Source organism: Malus domestica, chromosome 05 (assembly GCF_042453785.1).
Source record: "Malus domestica chromosome 05, GDT2T_hap1".
NCBI lineage: Eukaryota > Viridiplantae > Streptophyta > Magnoliopsida > Rosales > Rosaceae > Malus > Malus domestica.
In genome coordinates this window covers 44,102,216-44,123,127 of record NC_091665.1, presented here as the reverse complement: position 1 = coordinate 44,123,127, position 20,912 = coordinate 44,102,216, and the positions used below count along the sequence as shown (strand labels likewise).

Genomic DNA, 20,912 nt, shown 5'->3' with positions numbered 1-20,912 from the left:
ATTATTACGTCTTCTTGGAAAAAAAATAGAGAAAACTGCTATGATTTAGAAAAATAACTTATATAACACTGGTAATACAAATAAATGTTCTTGTATTATTGGTATGGAGCAACGTAATGGTATACCTTGTTATGCAAATTATGCTTCTGATATGACGTGGTGAAAATGATCGTATCACGATAGTTTTTCTCGTGCTCACAACCTATATTGGATTTAACTATGCATTCAAGAATTTTGTAAAACAACTAAGAATTTGATGAATACAACAACTCCACTAAGAAACTCAAGTCACAAGATGAGGTTTTCAATGGGGCAGTTCGACCATGTTCTTCGTATGATAACTCAAAAGACAATATAACATGGGTGTGATAGTGATCACAAGAATGAAGCAGTCAAATCTTCTCCCCTAAAATCATTACAATGACGGTGTCTCAAATCAACAACGTGTCTCATGATTTTTCATATCTAATAATGTTTTATTAATTTGTAATCAACAACCGTAATTACACGACATTTTAGCCAACAGGATCCTCTTCGAATTTTTTTGGTGAAGATGCTAGAGTTCTGTAAATCATGTCCGTTCATTGTACATGATTCACGGATCTCCGAATATTTTTTATTTATAACCGTACGATGTACGAACATTCACGAATTTTCAAAATCCTCACAAAGAGGATCCGACGAGAATCCGAATTCACATTTTAGGTTTATCTCCACTCGGCACCTGGTTTACACAAAGTCAACTCAACAACCATTCACGTCAACCCATTGGTTCACTTTAACAGAAAGCTAAAAAGCATTCTATGCTGTGTGCGACGTCGTTTTAATGGCGTTGAAGTAGAAAAGCTACAGAAGGAGGAGGGGGAGGAAGGACGCCACAAAGGTAAGCACAACAAGGTCGGACGTGAACTGAATCGGTCAAATCCAATTGAATCCTCTCCGTCAGTTCCGATTTGCTGCGCCGAGACCTACAGACATACGACGCCGTTTCGCCTCTGTCTAATGCTCTGAGAGATGGCCATCCCTGACCAAAAGTCGTCGTCGTCTTCGTCCGACGGAAAAGTCTGGGGCTTCTTCAAGCGGCCGTTTCGGACGTCCGGGAACGCCGCCGTTACGACGTCGTCCTCGTCGTCGCACAACGCTCCCCACCAGCATAGTAACGCTCACGGCGACGGATCGAATCAAAACGCCGCGAATTCGGTGTCGTCCGTCGCCAGGTCGCTGCTTCCGACTCGCCGTAGGCTCAAGCTCGATCCCCACAATAAACTCTATTTTCCTTGTACGTCTCTGTCCAATTATCCATTTTATTAATTTAATTTAATTAGTTTTATTCCATATTTGGTATTTTATGATTTAATTGCGTTTACCTGAAATAGCTGTGTGTAGATTGTGATTAATTGTTGTGGATTTATAGAATTGCTTTTGAATTTTAGATTTTGTTGCTGGTTTTAGGATCAAGGAAACTGTAAAAATGCATTTGCAAGTTGCAATTCGTGTTATTATGCTAATCACGTCGGTAATCCGGTGATTAATATTGTTTTTATGGATGCAATCGATGATTTTCGTGATGCTGTCGCGATTTTTCGAATGAGTTAGTGGCTATAGAGGGAAATCAAATTGGTTAGCTGATTTATTTCGGTGTTGGGTTTGTTGCTTGATGATTTATTTGCTTATTTATGTGTATGGACTCTGTTTCTTGAAGGTGAACCCGGGAAGCAGGTTAGGAGTGCCATTAGAATTAAAAACACCAGCAAATCCTTTGTAGCATTCAAGGTACCGTCTCATGTTTGCGGTTTTACTTCTGTTCTGTGGTTTCTCGGAATTTTTGTAATTTGAGAATGCTTGGTGAAGAATAATGTGGTTGACGTTGTTAGAGTTTCTTATCTTGATTGATTTTTTCTAACGAGTTTTCTTGCTTCAGTTCCAAACAACTGCACCGAAAAGTTGTTTCATGCGTCCTCCAGGAGCCATTCTTAGTCCTGGCGAGAGTCTTATAGCGACTGGTAATGGTTTCTGTATAACTTCCTGCAATTCAGTTCATTTCCCTTTATTTTATAGTGTTGGAAATGGTATTGCCCTTTTGTACGGTCTTCTGTTCTTCGTTAATGGAATTGTCTCTTATAAAATTAGAAGTACCATCGTTTTTATGTGGATAGTTTCTTCTCAAGCTTTAACTTGTTTTGGCCTTTTAACAAGTTTTTTTTGTTATTTTGGTTTGTTACGGTAGTATTCAAGTTTGTTGAGGTTCCCGAGAACAATGAAAAACTAGTGGATCAAAAGAGCAGAGTTAAGTTTAAAATCATGAGCTTGAAGGTGAAGGGACCAATGGAGTATGTACCTGAGCTGGTACGTAAATAGCATGCAACCTTTAAATGCTATCTCGAGTTATAAATTTCTAATTTAGTAGCTGGTCTTATAAATGTGTTCACTGGTAAATTTCTTGGTAAAAGTTTGATGAGCAAAAGGAGCAAGTGGCCGTAGAGCAGATACTACGGGTTGTCTTTCTAGATCCAGAGCGTTCTACTCCTGTAAGTGTGGTTGACATGAAATTAACTTGAGGTCAATATTTCTGTTTGTAAATGTATATCACGGATCTGCATTGCTTTCGCTTCACATTTATGTTAAGAGATTAATACTTTTTTGTTTCCTCAAAGGCTATGGAAAAACTGAAGCGTCAGTTAGCTGATGCTGATGCTGCGCTTGAGGCGAGCAAGCAACCTGCGGAAGATGCTGGTCCAAAGATTATCGGAGAAGGACTTGTCATAGATGAATGGGTGAGTGCATTGTTCTTTTGTCACACGAAAATTGCTTGTGCAGATAATACCTTCTTATGCGCTTCATTCATTTCCGCCCTTTGTGTCTTGTTTAGAAGGAGAGGAGGGAAAGATATCTTGCTCGGCAGCAAGGTGAAGGCGTGGACTCTGCATGAGCATTTGTTTCGCGCGGCTTTTTCTGATGCGAGTGCGAATCAACAGTCTACTTCGGTGTATCATTTGTAACCATCGTTTATTTTTATCTTTCGGTCATGTGAAGAACGTTGTATTGAAAATGAAAAGAAGAAAAAAAAGGACGAGGACGAGGACGAGGACAGTCCGATGTTATATACATTGATGTAAAAAAGAAAACATCTTGAAGTGGTCTCTTTGTAATTTTCGCGAAATGTTTTCGGCATTGATTTTCGCAAAATGTTTTACGTGAGCATTAAGGAATAATTAGCGGGAAATAAAAATTACAATTTGAAGTGGAGTCTCTTACATTTCTTGTGAAAAATGGAACCCTTTGATTTTCACAAAATGTTTTATGTGAGCATTAAATATTACTAGACCGCAGTTAGATCTGGCATTTTGGATTCGACGCGTTAATATTAGTATTTGGATGGATGTTTAACGTTAGACTTGGCATTTTGGACCCGATCCGTTAATATTAGTATTTGGATGGATGCTTAACGGGTCGAGTCGCTAACGAGTGAACCAGTTAACAACCCGTTAAATAACGTGTCATTTTGGGTCAACCCGTTAGACCTGTTAGTTGATGATGTTTTATTAATTTCAGTAAAGTTTTAACAACAAAAAATAAACTTTATGCAAAATAATAATAATAATAATAATAATAATAATTGTTAACGGGTTAAACGGATGACCTGTTAGCTTAACGGGTTGGGTTCGGGTGACCCATTAGCTTAACGAGTCGGGTTCGGATGATCCGTTAACTTAACAAGTCGGATTGAACCAAACCCAAATCGGATCCGTTTACAGGTCTAACCACAGTATAAGTAGCTGAGATTACTTGTCGTAACGCTGACTGACCAAACACAAGATGTATATGGTAGAACTATACGTTTGGCCACACTACACGTTTATGGCCAAGAAGCTTCGGCGACCACCAAATTCATAATAATAACAGGATAGCGTTAAACATGCCTATTTTTACTGACAAATGAATTGAAGAAGATTAATGATAAAAAATTAACAAGATGTGTCAGATGTAAAAATGAATGTGTGAATAACGTTATGCTGAAAACAAGACATCATGGGCCAATGGTAACAATAGAAACCACGGCTTCCTACCAATGGTTTTTAGTTTTAAGGGTTATCCAAAACCACGAAGCCCCATTCCTTCTAATACAGTGTGCCAACGAAGCCCCATTCCTTCTAATACAGTGTGCCAAGCTCCCTCTATATAATCTCACTTCTTCAGTAACCACCCAGTACATACCCAGTTCCAACAGACAAAAAAAGAAGGATAAAAAATCGAGTTCGTTGAATGAGCAAATACATCATGAGTTATCGGTTAGACGTGATCGCATGCACCTTGGGAGGCTGTTGTGAAATAGAAATGCCACTAAGCCGTAACGCCAAGAGCAAGCACGAGCAGATCAGTCGAAAGTTCTTGTTATCGTGCAATAGTAATCCGGCGAGTGGAGGTAATGAAACTGGATGTGGTACAAGAACGCAGGCCCAGGCTGAAGAGTCCCTTCACAAAGTCATGTACTTAAATTGTTGGGCACAAAGCTAACAACTTTGGACTTGGACAGGAAAAATCGTATCACAAAGTTCGATTATTTTGTACCATTTCGATATATATGCTTTTTAACTATTTTGTTATGCAAAAATATTAAGGAAAACTAATGAAAATGACTTGAAAACTTTGAGTTTTAACGATAAGGACAAAATAAAGGGTAAAATGAATAGTACAAGGTTTGACTTTTTAGTGTAAAAATGTGGCTTTTCGTTAAAGTGAACAGTACCGCGGGCTTTTCGTTAAAACTCCCAAAATATTATCCTTTACCATATTTTTTGTATCATATTTGTACTATTTCTTTAATAAGATAAAACCCACATGCGTTATCTATATGTCGCACCTCTCAAACAAAAGGTGGGATATGTCACATGTTAACCAGTTGAATTCAAATAAAATGTTTACTAACGGTCGGAAATTGGAATGGGGATGCTATTAATATTCCAAAAATCTCATTCTACACTCCTCACAAATGTATTTTTCTTTCTAATTATAAAAAATTTGAAGTACAAAATGAGATTTTTGAAATGCCAATTACAATTCCCATTGAAATATTAATTAGTTTAATTACCTAAATACCCCTGTACAAGTTAAACTTTACTTTTAGTCATTAAAAACTTGCAAGGATAATTTTGGTAGAAAAAGTTATAATGATTCATTTTCCAACCCATCCTCCTATAAGTAAATTAAATAATCACATTCCTTACAAATCTTAATGGAAATGCATTAGCCTACCAAGGGTGATGCTTAGCCTGGATGCAAATCTTAATGGGAAAAGCTCAGACTTTACGGCTCATTTGGAAGTGCATTTAAAAATACTAAAAGTGTTTTTAGTGAAATTAAAATTTGGATCCCAAAAACACCTTAAGTGCTATTTGGAAGAAGCACTGAAACTGCTTTTTCAAGAAACACTTGGATTTTTACTGAAAATTGGTTTTAAAAATATTTTCATAAAAAAAATTTCAATTATTTTAAAAACATTTCCAAACAAGCTCTCCCTCTCCAAAAGCAAAAAGCCTTTGAGAATTTCTTCTTCTACAAAAGTGCTTTTGAAACAAGGATATATAGTTAGCATATGATACCCAAGTTTCTATCCAATTCTATCCAAAAACATATCCATTTAAAAATCCGAGTCATGCGATTCTTCTTTTGATTCATCGCAAGGCCGTGACCAATTTGACAAACACCTCCTACACACCTCTCCTTTTGTTGCTACAAGATTTTGGCATGTGACATGTAATTCGTACAAGATTTATCTGTTTGGATTCACGTTCAAGCTTGGTGAAAAGGAGGTGGATTGTCTGCCTTTCATTTCCATACTTTTCTCGTTCCTTCATATTTGTGTGGTCACGGTTAAGCCACGTCAACATTTTATATTGATTTTTTTTATAAAAATAATAAAACAAAAAGTAATAGGAATATAAAATATTGACGTTGCTTAACTGTGACCACACAAAATAAAAAGAGATGAGAAGAGTATGGAAATAAGAGGGCATACAATCCACCTTCGAATGAAAATACCAAAAGTTTCTTGCAATCCCATCATTACACTGCAGAAAGAAAGAAAAATGGTAACAACCAAAACCATGTGTCTGGCACTTGATTCCCATCCCCACCCCCAACTTGAAATAAAGTTATGAGAGTGATGGCAACTTCATTTGGTTGTTGAATTCAGCTCCCCTTCCATCCCATTAACTCCCTTCTTATTTTCCACACAAATGATTGTTAGGGTGAGCTCAAGCCAACAGGGTTTCGTGTTTTGTGGGGATCAGGGGGAGATCGTCTATTTTCGTACGTAGTCGTACTCTTACTTTTCAAAGAGGTTGTTTCTAACCTATAACCTTTTAGTCACAAAGAAGCAACATTTCTGTTGCGCTAAGGCTTGCTCAAAGAAATGTTACTTAGGTCATTAAAAAAATTTATACAAGCAATTACTTACAAAATCATTTTCCAAAACACGAGAAAAACTCTCATGTCTCGTTTTCATTCATTTATAGTACTGAGAACTATATGCAACTACTATATTAAATGGAGAAAACTCCGGGTTCAATCCTATGATTAGCTCGTTGCGTGACTTACGCTTAAATTCGAACCAATATATCAAAAAGTTATTAAAAAAAAATCTCACTCAAGATGGTCCCAACCACCAATCCGAAAACTGAAAAAGCAAAACAGTTGGGACGTAGGTTATAGTCGTGTGCTCTTCTGCGTCTCAAGTGACCTTATATTTTGAAAGAAAAAAATTACATTCAAATCTTATTTTTCGTTCTTTAAAACTTTAAATGACTGAATAAAAGGAATTTATAGCAAAAATAAAATTGGACATAAATGCACAATAATTTTATATTAACCTTGCCGGTGGGAACAATAATATTCACTGCTACCAAAAATAAGAATGATGTATTCAATTAAGAGTTTAAGAGATTTTAATTCTTTTAATGAATTTAAGGATATTAAATCAGAATTTTAAGTAATTCTTTGAAATTCGACATGTATTTAATCAAGATTTTAAGATAATTTACTAAAATCCTTAGAAATCGAGGTGTGTTCAATTAGGATTTCAATGAAGTTTATAACATTCCAGATGTATTCAGTTAGGAATTTATTTTAAAGAATTTTAAAAAGTTGAGGAATTTGAGAGATTTCGTAATACAATTTAGGCATTCACAAATCTCATTTCTCCTCAATTTTTTCATGGAAACTCTACAAATCAATTAAACTCTCTTAAATTCCATAGATATATAAATCTATTAAAATCTCTCAAATTCTCAATTAAATACACCCCTCTAAAACTTGAAATTAAATGAGGCATATTTGCCCATATCTTAAATTACACATTTTTGACAGGTTGCGCTGCCTTGCCCATCTCATAACCTCCTCCAGCTTCCTCACTGACGAATCTCTTCCAGTACCAATGTGTCCTCCATACTTGTCCCATCTCTTCGATCGGAATCCCCTTTGTCTCCGGCAAGAAGTAGTAGACGAAGATTGACATCACAAACACAAAGAATGCAAAGAAAAGGAAGAGCCCGAACTTCAAGTGGCAGAGCATTGTCAAGAAGATTTGAGCCACGATGAAGGTGAAGATCATGTTGACTGAAACGTTGACGCTCTGTGCGGCTGATCGGATTTCCAACGGGAAGATTTCACTGGGGACTAGCCATCCGAGGGGACCCCACGACCACGCGAATCCAGCAACATATGTGCAGATGAACAACACCACCACAATTGCATACCACTTTGGCAATTCTCCAGGGTTCCCATCCACTCCAAACTTTGCTGCAATACAAGCTGTCACAACTGCCTGCAATTTAAGAAACAACATTGATTAAATCAACAGAAATTCTCTATGCATGACGTCCATTTGTTATCGAGGGGACTGATATGTATCATTCAAATGTGTCGATAACATGTCAAAATACGTTTTGTTAGTGACCATGATATCGATGCGTTGCCAATGACATATTGACAATCCGCTGTTTAATAAAAAACGGGAGTTCGTTCCATAGCGGAAGTAATAAAAATAGTACCTGGCAAATCAACATTTGAGCTCCACCCTCAAGGAAAAGGAACCTTCTTCCCCACTTGTCAACACCATAGATTGAGACCATAGTTGCAATTACATTAACACTGCCGGTGATCACAGCCGACATGAGCGAGGCATCAGCTCCAAACCCGATTGTGTTGAATAAAACCGGCGCGTAGAACATGATCACATTGATGCCAGTGAGTTGCTGAAAGAAGGGAATGAGGATGGCCATGCAGAGGTGAGGTCTGTACTTCTTCCTCAACAAGTTTCTCCACGGGTCCTCGATTTTGTTCGCCGCTTCACTAGCTGCTACCAGGTCACTGAACTCCTCCCTAACATCATCAACGCCGCGAATGCGTTGGAGCTTGGCCTTGGCTTCGTCGTGTTGACCGCGCTCAATCATGGAGTTGGGAGTGTCCGGCAGGACAAGTGAGCCGATTGTGATGATAAGGGCGGGGACCATCGCGCCGCCCAAGCTCAACCTCCATCCCCAGCCACCCTTTATCTTGGCAAAGAAGTAGTTCAGCACATTGGCCACAAGGATACCAACTGTGATTGATAGCTGGAAGCCAATGTTGAGAGCTCCCCTGAATCTGTAGGGCGCCATCTCAGACAGGTAGAGTGGCACTGACTGTAATCACAAAACAAACATCAAAATTAATTAGTCTAATTTACAGAGGGTGATTCGAACTCAGAGCGCATATAGGCAAACTGATTGACCCGGCCAACTGACCTAACTCCCGTCAACGAGATTTGCATTTGGATAATGACAGTTAACTTTGCAAACAATTTGATTAAAGTGAACAAAACGGTCATGGTCCAGGGCCACACATGGGTTTTAGCATTTTTGTGAATTCTTTTTATATTAGGAAGCAAAGAAAAGTGACAATTTGTATTAAATTTAGGAATAAACGCAGGCCCAAAAAGGGTGCAAAAGTGAAGTCACACACCGGACTACCAGAACATGGACTGGAACTTTGTGAAAAGTAGTTGCTGAAGACAAAGTTTCAGTTTTTCCAATTAAATTTCGCACACATGCCACACCCATTGTTTGGTTTCTGAGAAAACGGAATAAAAAAAAAAAAGCAAACTTTCTCTCCTACATTTTCTCAGCAGCCAAACAGTGTATTATGCCAAAAGCAGAGGAACAGAAAAAATCCATAAAGGCTTGAAATTTTAATTCCAATATTTGAATCAGAAACTGTTTTGTACTAAAAACCCAATTTTGTCATGTTCCAAGTATTTTCAAATCAGATCTGAAGAAAATGTTGGGTTTCGAGGCCTAAACAAAGCCTAATGATTTCCATGCTCCCGTTTTCTTTTGGTTAAAAAAACAAAAAGAAATTGCGAAAATCACTATTTGAAACAAAAAGAAAATCAATCGACTGACTTAAGTGTTGGAATATCTCTTGCAAGTACCCCGCTCAGATAAGCTATGGAGAAAAATTGTTCGGGAACGCCTCTTACGAGGAATTCGACGAACGTGAGCATTGTGGTTAATAAATCTATGAAGGTATTTCTTCCTGCAGGAAATTTCGCTCCAACAAATAGAATCTCATTAGGCTTTTGTTTTTGTTTGTTTTTCGAACAGTACATTTCTTGTTCTTTACGGACAACTTGCATTGATTGGACAATAATCAAACATAATGTAAAATACCAAAATTTCTCGACCCGGAAAATGATTTCCGCACACCCAGTCTAAACAGATAGATCATAATCAAAACTGTGTAGCAGTAGTCTACCTGATTGGAGAATCCGATGCCGAAACCGAGCAACATACGGCCGACAATCAACATCCAGACAGCTTTGGCAGCGCCGTTGATGATAGCACCGGCGCAGAACAGAAGACCGCCGAACAACATGGACAGTTTCCGGCCAAACTTACGCGTCACGGTGGCGGCCACAATCGAGGATATGAGAGCAGCCAAGTACAGCGACGATGTGAACATGGTCAACGTTTGACTATCATACTGACAGTACTGGTTCGTCGTCTTGTCCTTCTCCTTCTTGTGGTACACCGACGGAAAGAACTTCTTCAGGAACGAGTCCATGGACGTTACCCCACCTGATCATGAACGAAAATGACATAAATATCATTAAAAAAAATTTAGAAACTTTCTGACAGTGGAATTAAAACTGTGATCTGATAAATTTTAAGTACCGGAAATGCCGATATCGTAGCCAAAAATCAGACCACCCATGGCGGCAACGACACAGGTGACAAGAACGTAAGGAGTGAGATTTCCGACGTAGGCCTTGCCGTTCCCGCCGGCCGGGATACCAACAGCAGGCATTGTTAGGGTTCTTGGGGAAACTCAAATGCTAGGAGGTTTGATCTGAGAGAGAAGGCAAAGGGGTTTTAGAGAGAGAGAGAGAGAGAGAGAGAGAGAGAGATTTGGACTAGAGAGAGAGAAAGAGAGTGAGGACATAGGCCAAAGAGGAACAAGATGAGAGCTTTTGGGCAAGCAGGAGCTGCTGTATATAAAGAGAAATGTTATTCAATTTCTTAATTTACAGAGAACTGCTGAGCTGTCAAAAAATAATAAACAAAATAATTATCTTTTTATTTTCGCTTATTAATTAATTTGTCGTTGAAACTGTTATTTAGTCTTAATTTATTTTATAAAATTGATTTGTCCCATTTTGTCTCTTAAAATTGTCATTTTTTGTCTCATTTAGTTTTAGTTCATCCAATTTTTGTTTATTTCGTCAAATAGACGTTAAATGAAAGAGTTGTATGAACATTTTATTTTTGGCATAACTCTTAGCCTCCAACTTGTCTACTTAAACAATCTTAATTTTATTTTCGATAACTCTAATTCAATCTCTCATCTGTCTCTCTTGCAGATTAGTGTGGAGTTATAGATGTCGTCGTTTGTTTCTGTTTTAGGGTTAGGGTTTCTAGTCTTATGTTTTGAAACCTATCCATTTGATCTCGACCAACTATGTCTAATTTTTCTATCAAATTTATCATTTGTTTTCGTCTGTGGATAAAAACTAACAGAAAATTTGAAAATTTTAATGCTAAGGGTTTTAGGGTGGATTAAAATCAAATTAAAAAAATTTGCAAGTTTTCTCTAAATGTAAACCGTGTTATTGTCCAACAATTAAAATTTCAACTTGAACAAATTGAGAAAATGACCAGAGAAGGTTTGGTGGGTAAAAATACAGGCAGGGCATTCAACCATATGGAACTTCACCATTTAAATGTTTTCTTACCTTTTTAGCAGCAAACGTCACCTAACCATAAAATAGTAATTGCCTGCAGGATAACTCATAAGGATAAGGGTCCGTGACATCGTAACGAAAGATTTTTCAATGTGCCGAAAACACAGTTCAGTATACCATGTGTAATAATACAAAGATTTTTCAATGTGCCGAAAACACAGTTCAGTATACCATGTGTAATAATACAATTGCTTGTAGACTTAAAGAAAAAAATTCAACTGTATTATCATACTTGATGTGCAGAATAGTGTTCTCGTCAGACTGAAAAATTTCTTCATTAATGTTATACATCGGACATTACTCAGCAAAAATATTCCCCAAAAGTACCGGATTAGGATGTTAATTTTTTTTGTTGAGCTGTCAAAAGTTGTAATATCATTCTTGTTCTCTCTCTTCCCAACTACAACCTTTGCGTGGTTGGCTTGTTCCGGATAGTGTTTGGATACTTGGTTCAAACTTTGGATAGGATACTTTGGATAGGATTGGATTAATTAGTGCTTTGATTTTGATCACGGGACTGTATTAAAGTTGGAGAGTACGTGACTTAAAAGGCCTTTACAATTACAGAAAACCAGAAAAAGTAGTCCCGTCGGTCGAGTGCGATGCCAAAGGACAAATACACGAGAATAATACGAGTTCCTAATCCCGGGTGGCGGTATTGTAATAACAAGTAATACTGGGGCTATAGTTGGGATTAGACCACAGGGTGTGTTATTGGTTGTCGTTCCTCAAGTCCCGGAAAATACATCGGCCACTTAAAGCTGCTGTGTACCTACCTTCTTTTTTCATGCAATTCGTACTCTCGAGTAAGTCGAGCGTCCTACTAACCTGAGTAATTTGGAGTGTGCTTAAGGTGGCTTCACTGCCCGGTATGGTGGTGAAGAGATTTCAACACCAATGCCCTCATTTGGACTTATGCTTCATAACCAATTAATCAATTTAATGTCATGCTTAGTTATAAGTCTACGCAATTAGACTCGAAGATGAATTGATACTTTGAAGTACTATTATAGTAATTGTTGGAGATATGTCAACAATCTGTGATAAACTTATATATGCTAATAATAAATGTGAATAAATATATTACAGAGAATAAACTAAATGAAATAATATTTAAGCACATAAATAGAAGATACAGGCTTGCGTATAATTAATATAAAGATTGATGATTTTCAGTGAATAATTAATTAATAATTAATATAAGGATTGATGATTTTCAATGAATAATTAATTAATAATTAATATATAAGGATTGATGATTTTCAGTGAATTGTAAATTCGAAATTATATATTAATTATTAATTAATTAGTACATCCCAAAACCCAACTTCAAGGTTGAGCCCAATTTCATTCTCCATGATCCACCACTCCAATCACTATCTATAAGGGACAAAGCCTTATAAAGTGAGGAGACATTTTGGAAATGACCAATGTGGGACAATGAAATTTCTACTCAAAATTTCCAACATTAACGAGATGCAATTTACTATTAAGACGAACTATTGGGGTCGAACATTCGGAACTTATGTTTTATCTTATGCTCGATGAGGGACTGATATAGGCCAGAGTTTTAAGATATACCAAGAGTTAACTATCACGGGACCAAACCTTCTCCAATGGATTAAGGACTGATTGTTGTGGAGCCAAAAATATTCACTAGGTGACACGTGGACTTTTGAACGAAAGAGGACAAAAATACCCTTGAGGCATACCGGGATTCCTACGCGCAAGTAGTGGGTAATCATCCTCAACCAATTCAAAAATGCTCCAAAAGAGGTAACCAATTCCAAATTATCTTATTTTAGGTAATTATTTCCAAAACTTAATTTCTCTAATATATTATTTAGTTAATTAATTATCTAAATAATATATTCTTCCCATATCTCCTAAAATCATCCCTTAATTATCAATTTGAAACATCCACTCAAACCTAAAAAATAGTATAGGGCCGGCTATCCCATTCAAAACCTAATCCATCACCTTTTTTCTACCTTTTCCATCATTTCTTCCCTTTTATTAGCCAATCAATACCATAAAGTACTAAAACATTTCCTTTCATATTTAATTAGCCAATTAATTGGCTAATTAAACCTAAAATAAAACCTAAAACTCCCACCTAGTAGCCGGCCACATTCCCTCCCTTCTTTTCCTTACCTTTTCTGATTTCCTCCACTTTATTACTCAAATAAAGCTAGTCATTCAATTTGGTAACTTCCCATTTATTTCTATCATATTTTATTAGCCAATAAAGTGACTAATTAAACCACAAAATTCACCAAAAAACACACAAAGGGGCCGGCCACTTTCTTGAAAAAGTGGACCAACTTAGTCCTATAAATAGTCACCCATTTTTACCAAACACTCATTCCAAACCTCTTGCAAAAATTCCAAAACACTCTAAACACTATTTCTCTCTAAAATTCTAACTTTGGCATCGGAGGTTCTTCGGCCAAAGCCCCCCCCCCCATTCATCGTGGGCGCGTGAGGCTTTTGGCCTTAACCTAAGGTGCTAGTTGTTTTGTAGGTGCAAAATCGTCCAAGATCGAAGAGGTGAAAATTTGCATCCACAAATTGGTGCTTTCATTGAGAGCTGAAATCCATACTCGTAAAAGACTCTCGTGCAAAAAGGTTTTTTCTTCATTTTCTAGTCCATTTGAATATTTTTCATACGTTCTTATTTATAGAATTTTTTACTTGCAAAGGTTCTTTGATAAAACGTATAAGAAAAATATAATGGCTAGAATTTTAGAAAATACCATAAGTGAGAATTCAAATACTCAAGAAATGGGATTGCGGAGATCCACGAGGCAAAATACGGTCGTAAGCAGAGTGGCACCACCACCACGAGGTTCCACCGTGGCCCAAGCCGTGCCATTCAAGTTTGCACGGGCCCAAGCCCAAACTTCGCATTTGCATGCACCACGCACTGAGCAGCCTGCTTCCGTGATCCAGCCTGCTCATGCAACCCAGCCTGCTCCACTGATCCAGCCTGCTCCCGTGATCCAGCCTGCTCCGGCAACCCAGCCTGCTCTCAAGGTTTCCCAAGCTGCTCAAGTCGGCCCGGGACAATCTCAACCATCCGGACCAATCATCGAGGCTGGGGCATTTTCACCACATTTCTCCGTAGGTTTGACATTCCCCAACTCAAATCTCGTACTTGGAGCCAATCACCCTTCTATTGTTCAAGGAGGTGCATTCCACCCAAGTTATTCTAATCCGAATGGCGAACAAAACTTATCCCGACAAGTCATAGAGTTGATGAGTGCCCTTGCACTACAGACAACCTTGGTGAATCAACTTCTGCAACGCACTGAGATCCAACGTACCCCAGATGAAATATCCCGAAGTAGGACAAAGGCAGGCGAGGAACCTCTCAAGCAGTGTCCTGGAAAGTAGCCACTTAACCAACCACAAATGGAGCATTCAGGCAGTGCACACTCTCGATTGGGCCCCCGAGATAGCATATACTCCCGTCTTAGCGCACGGAGGATCGTGCACTCTCGACTGGGCCCAAGGGCAAGTATACATTCACGGTTGGGGCCACGCTTTGATAATCAACATGGGCAGCCTTCCAGACAAAGTATTCATTCGCGGCTAGGCCCGCAAGGAGTATCTTTCACATCACATCGGAGTAGGCAGCCTGACAAACCGAAGGAAACAATCGTTCAGTCCGATTCTAGTTCAACTGGCAGCCCGTGAAATCCTTCGCCTGCTAGGAATTCATCTCATACACCACAGCCACGACATAGACGAGCTGAGCGCATAGAGGAGCAGCCTAGACCGGTAGGTCGAGACCAGGGGCAGCCAAAGACTCCGCTACCCCAACAAAGACAAATCCAGGAAGAGGTAGAAAGGCTTTTCAATGAACGGATGCGTGATTTCCGACGCAACGAAATGGTTGACGAAGCACTAAGGCGAGATATGTCCAACATAAGTAGGTCACCTTTCACGGACGAAATCGAGCAGGCAGAGCCTCCGCGCAAGTTCAGCATGCCGCACTTCACATCTTTCAAAGGAGATGGGGATCCCAAAAGACACTTGAAGCATTACCGAAGTGCGATGGTCCTCAATCGGAATAATGACGCCCTTATGTGTAAAATATTCGCCACTACTTTACAAGGTGAGGCACAAGATTGGTTTCATACCTTGCCGGCACGATCCATCCGGAATTTTGATGATCTTTCCTTGGTTTTCACCAAAGAATACTCATCTTATCGTTCGATCAAGAAAAAGTCCGATCACTTGTTCAACGTAAAGAAAAACCCAAAAGAGTCACTTCGCGATTACGTGAAGAGATTCAAAGCAGAGAAGGCGAAGATCGTCGGATGCGATAACTCGATAGCAAGTGCAGCCTTCCAAAAAGGACTACCAGCAGACCACCCACTGTTTGGAGAAATGATCATGAAAGAAGACCTAACTCTAGCAGATTCCTTTGCTTTGGCAGATAAGCATGCACTTTGGGACGAGGCTCGACAAGCAGAAAAGGCTCCCGAACAGCCTCGAAAAGAGTTGACAGTTGCTCAAAAGAAGGATGAAAAGCAACCCAACAAGGGCATGCAGGAGGTTAAGCGCAGGGATAGACCCACAACCAAAGAAGGCCTGATAACCAATAACTATTCTAAATTCTCAATTCCGATTCATCAAATCCTTTGTGACATCAAGAATGAACCATGGTTCAAATTGCCGAAACAGTCAAAAGGAGATACTTCCAAGTTGGACCACACCAAGTATTGCGCATTCCACTGAGGTCCTGGTCACACAACCAACGACTGCTTCACTTAGAAGAACTACCTAGAGAAACTCGTGAAAGAAGGGAAAGTCGATAGATATTTGGACAAGCCAGCTGAGCAGCCAAAAAGGAATGCAGACGGAGATGAGGAGCCACCAACTAAGATGATTCGAATCAATGGCATTTTCGCTGAATCCGAGCATTTGGGGGCCACTAATAACTCCAAAAAGAGGAAAATCCAGCAGGCTTTACTAATTTCACAAGTTCAAGCAGTCGATACCCAACCTGGACCTATCATTGGCTTCACGGAACAGGATGCGGAAGGAGTTGACTTCCCACACGACGATGCATTAGTAGTATCTGTCCAACTAGCCCATGCTATAGTCGACAGGATGATGGTTGACAATGGAAGTACAGTCAACCTACTTCAACTTTCGGTCATTTAAAAGATGGGCCTAGAAAGTACAATCATACGCCGGGCAGAAGTACTTACTGGATTCAACGGACACACATCAACTGCCATCGGTCATATCACACTTGACGTAAAAACACCGCCAGTCGTCTCAAAGCAAACATTTACGATCGTAAGTGACCCGTCTCCCTACAATGGGATTCTTGGGAAACCTTGGTTGATCAAGCTGGATGCCGTCACTTCCGTCAAGTATCAAAAAATCTGATTTCGCGTCCCGAGAGGAGGAGTCGGAGAGATCAAGTCTGACCAGGTTTCATCCTGACGATACACTGTGCAAATGTTGAAAGAATCAAAGAAGAAGACCTTTACCCCCGTAGAGGCTACCGAAGTCCAAAAGGACAAAGAAGCTACCAAATAGCAATTACAGCATGAGGACCGAGAAGATGGCACCCAAGCAGACGAAATAGGATGGAAACCCGAAGAGGATGCCAAAGACATCATTCTTGATCCCCAGCAGCCGGAAAAGACGGCTAAAATTGGCTCACGACTAAGCCTAGACGAGAAGGAAGAACTCACAATTTTCCTTAGGGAAAATCGAGATGTCTTCGCATGGTCACCATCTGACATGCCCGGAATTGACCCCAAGGTGGCCTGCCACAAGCTGCACGTCGACCCTACTGCCAAACCGGTAATCCAAAAAAGAAGACATTTTGCACCCGAACGAGTAGCGATCATTGAGGCAGAAATCGACAAACTATTGGAAGCCGGGTTCATAGAAGAGGTAGCACATTCAGCGTGGCTTGCTAATGTCGTACTAGTCATGAAGAAAGAGAAGGGCAAATGGAGGGTTTACGTAGACTACACTGACCTCAACAAAGCATGCCCAAATGACCCTTATCCTGTCCCCCGGATCGATTTATTAGTAGATTCAACTTCTGGGAACCAGCTGTTTAGCTTCTTAGACGCATACCCCGGTTACAATCAAATAGCCATGTATGAGCTGGACAAGGAGAAAACCGCATTCGTGATAGAGCGAGGTACTTACTGCTACAAGGTCATGCCATTTGGCCTCAAAAACGCGGGAGCCACTTACCAAAGATTAGTAAATATGATGTTCAAAAAGCAAATTGGGGTAACCATGGAGGTCTATGTCGACGATATCATGGTAAAGGGCAAGCAGCGATCAGATCATATTCGTAACCTGGCAGAAACTTTCAATATCCTTAGAAAGTACAAGATGAAGCTCAACCCAACCAAATGCACATTTGGAGTATCTTCAGGCCGATTCTTAGGGTACTTAGTAACCCAACGAGGAATTGAAGCACATCCCAAGCAAATTCGAGCAATCCTAGAGATGAAGTCTCCAACTACTTTGAAAGAGATCCAAAGCTTGACCGGACGAGCAGCAGCCCTCAACCGCTTCCTCTCACGATCCACCGATCGATGCAAGCCTTTTTTCAAAGCTATCAAGAGGGCACAAATAGATAAATGGGATGAAGAGTGCGAAAAAGCTTTCCAAGACTTGAAGGAGTATCTCACGTCACCTCCCTTACTATCCAAGCCGGAAGCAGCGGAGGATTTATATATTTATTTGGCAGTCTTCGAAGTAGCGGTGAGCTATGCCCTCATACGAGAAGAGCTGGGGGCCCAACTGCCGGTATTCTACACTTCTAAAGCTCTTCTCGATGCGGAAACAAGATATCCGAAGATCGAAAAATTAATTTTGGCGTTAGTTGTTGCGGCTCGAAAGCTTAGACCATATTTTCAAGCTCATACAGTCATTGTCATGACTCAGTATCCCTTACGATCAATATTACATGGTCCGGACGCTTCGCAACGAGTGATGAAATGGGCATTGGAACTTGGCCAATATGGTTTAGTTTTCCGACCTCGCACAGCGATAAAGGCCCAAGCCTTGGCAGATTTCGTAGCAGAATTCATGCCTAGCCTAGGCGACGCAACAGAACGGCCCAACGATGCCCCAGAAGCAGCCGAGAGCACCTCAGCCACGCTTGCTCCATCCGATAAAGACTTCTGGAATTTGCATGTCGACGGAGCCTCTAACTATAAAGGCTCGGGAGCAGGTGTAGTCCTTGTTACTCCAGACGGCTCGATGCTCGAGCAGGCGATCACTCTAGGTTTCAAAGCATCCAATAACGAAGCAGAGTACGAGGCTTTACTAGCAGGCCTCCGAATGGCAAAAGACTTGGCGGTGAAGAAACTCGCAATTCATTCTGATTCCCAACTAATCACCAGCCAGGCTACTGGGGAATACACGGCAAAACACCCAAGGATGGCACAATACTTAGAGAAAGTACGCCAGCAGCTTGAGACGTTTCAGACTTACACTCTCACTCAAGTTCCGCGGGCGGACAATGCCCATGCAGATGCACTAGCAGGTTTAGGCTCCGTCCTTGACCACCAATTTAAACGCTCAATTTCGGTGGAATATCTAGACAGGCCAAGCATAGAGATAGAGCCGATTGCCGAAGTGTCGCAGGTTAGTGTAACTCCCACTTGGCAAAGTTCTATTATAGATTACTTGGTCAACGGCACACTACCCACCGAAAGATTGGAGTCAAGAAAACTCCAAATCAAGTCGGCACGCTACTATATGTGGAATGGTATTCTCGTTCGAAGGTCCTACACCGGGCCACATCTCCGTTGCCTAGCACCTCCCGATGACTTAAAGGTTCTAAGCTCAATCCACGAAGGCGTTTGTGGGAATCACTCTGGAGGTCGATCATTAACCCAGAAGGCTCTTAACGCATGCTACTACTGGCCTACCATGCACTAAGATGCTAAGGAGTTAGTACAAAAGTGTGACCTCTGCCAACGCTACAAACCGGTACCAGTGCTACCTGCCAGTGAGCTACACCCACAGACGAGTCCTTGGCCATTCATGCAATGGGCAATCGACCTGGTAGGGCCTATGCCACCTACTACGGGGGGCAGATGCATGATGATCGTGGCAACCGATTACTTCACCAAATGGGTAGAAGCAGAACCCATGACGACCACGACTCAGACAGACATAGAGCGCTTCATATGGAGGAATATCATTTGCCGATTTGGCATCCCGCAGTCTATCGTCACTGACAACGGCCCGCAATTTGTGGGAAAAGATTTGGCAAAGTTCTTCCAAAAATATGGCATCAAACAACACATGTCCACACCAAGATATCCTCAAGGCAATGGGCAGGCCGAAGCATCCAACAAGACGATCCTCGACTGCCTCAAGAAATCCCTCACTGACAAAAAGAGAAAATGGCCAGATGAGCTCCCGGGATGTTTATGGGCATATCGCACCACCAAAAGACGAGCAACCAGTAAAACTCATTTTTCTTTGGCGTTTGGTTCGGAAGCAATCATTCCTCCCAACATCATCGTGCCAAGCATCAACACTCTTCTGCCAAGCATTGAGCAGAACAATAGAGAAAGGGCCACAGACTTAGATTTGGCAGAAGAGAAATGCGAGCAGACCATCACCCGCATCGCAGCCTACCAGCAGGAGCTCCTTTCCAGCTATAATAAAAGGGCTAAGATCCGGCAATTCCAACCCGGAGATCTAGTCTTAAGAAAGGCCTTCATCACTGCCCGCAGAGAAGGTTAAAAAAAAATGGATCCTATATGGGAAGGTCCTTACAAGATCAGCAGAGTATGCGGCAAGGGTAGCTACACTCTTGCTACCATGAATGATAAAGAGATCGAGAAGCAATAGAATGCCTACAATTTGAGGAAATACCATGTGTGACTTCCTGCTGTATCAAGACCCGAAGACTCAAGCAGCTCAACGGGCGCCCCCTCGAAAGCCAAGGACTATCCAATCATCATGCAGTTTTTTCAAGCCAAGTTATTTGCTCATTTTGTTCATTTTTCAATAAAGAATTTAGAAATAATTTGTAACTTGGCTCGATTACATGTTTACAACAAATTATCTTCTCATGTACTTCAAAAGAAGATCGCACCCCCATTTGAGACTTACTGCAGGAATTGCACCCCCCGAGGGACCAACTATGCTCTCCAAGGCGGGGAGATGAACTCAACACTCCGAATATCCAGACGTGGATGAGCCTGGTTGCCCTAGTATAACTAGGTGCATGATGGCTTGCGCCGGGATTCCTAGAAGCAGCCACAATGGTCTTTTTCAAGGCTTAGCTAGCTAAAGGATTATGGGTCTATTGGCTTAATCCGCAGGGAACCGGGCCCTAGAAACGGAGGGGGCACATTATGCAGCACACCCAACGGGCGGCTGCCCTGGAAACCTAAAGCTGCTACCAAGTGCACTAAGGTAGCCTACAGATTCCGGAAGACTGCCTACGGCTTGCCCTTCGAGCAGTAAAGCCGCACTAGACTTATACAACCACACATTCTTGTGAAAGGTTAAACAAGCTAGCACGCATATACGAAGTTTTATCCACTACCGACATGCTACGTAGTCGATAAGCTTCACCTCTGCCAAGCACGAAACAACCTACACCAAGTCCTAAAATGTT

General features: G+C 40.6%; 3 protein-coding genes across 3 annotated transcripts; 2 read left to right on the top strand and 1 right to left on the bottom strand.

Moving 5' to 3' along the window:
• The first annotated feature begins 621 nt into the window (after nt 1-621).
• Nucleotides 622-3,246, top strand: LOC103427831 (vesicle-associated protein 4-2-like). The gene is made up of 7 exons (XM_008365909.4): nt 622-1,279; nt 1,703-1,773; nt 1,922-2,003; nt 2,228-2,346; nt 2,451-2,528; nt 2,655-2,774; nt 2,870-3,246. Exons 1-7 carry the CDS (start codon nt 1,015-1,017, stop codon nt 2,927-2,929), a joined length of 795 nt encoding a protein of 264 aa, XP_008364131.2. The 5' UTR covers nt 622-1,014; the 3' UTR covers nt 2,930-3,246.
• A 3,982-nt stretch (nt 3,247-7,228) lies between these two features.
• Nucleotides 7,229-10,531, bottom strand: LOC103427830 (sugar carrier protein C). Its single transcript, XM_008365908.4, has 4 exons — nt 10,209-10,531; nt 9,790-10,112; nt 8,049-8,678; nt 7,229-7,822 (listed from the first exon to the last, which is right to left on the bottom strand). The coding sequence occupies exons 1-4, from the start codon at nt 10,339-10,341 to the stop codon at nt 7,349-7,351; spliced, it is 1,560 nt and encodes a 519-aa protein (XP_008364130.2). The 5' UTR covers nt 10,342-10,531; the 3' UTR covers nt 7,229-7,348.
• Nucleotides 10,532-15,145: 4,614 nt separating this feature from the next.
• Nucleotides 15,146-19,213, top strand: LOC139196284 (uncharacterized). Its single transcript, XM_070821972.1, has 4 exons — nt 15,146-16,002; nt 16,102-16,441; nt 16,844-18,582; nt 18,673-19,213. Exons 1-4 carry the CDS (start codon nt 15,146-15,148, stop codon nt 19,211-19,213), a joined length of 3,477 nt encoding a protein of 1,158 aa, XP_070678073.1.
• Nucleotides 19,214-20,912: the final 1,699 nt, after the last annotated feature.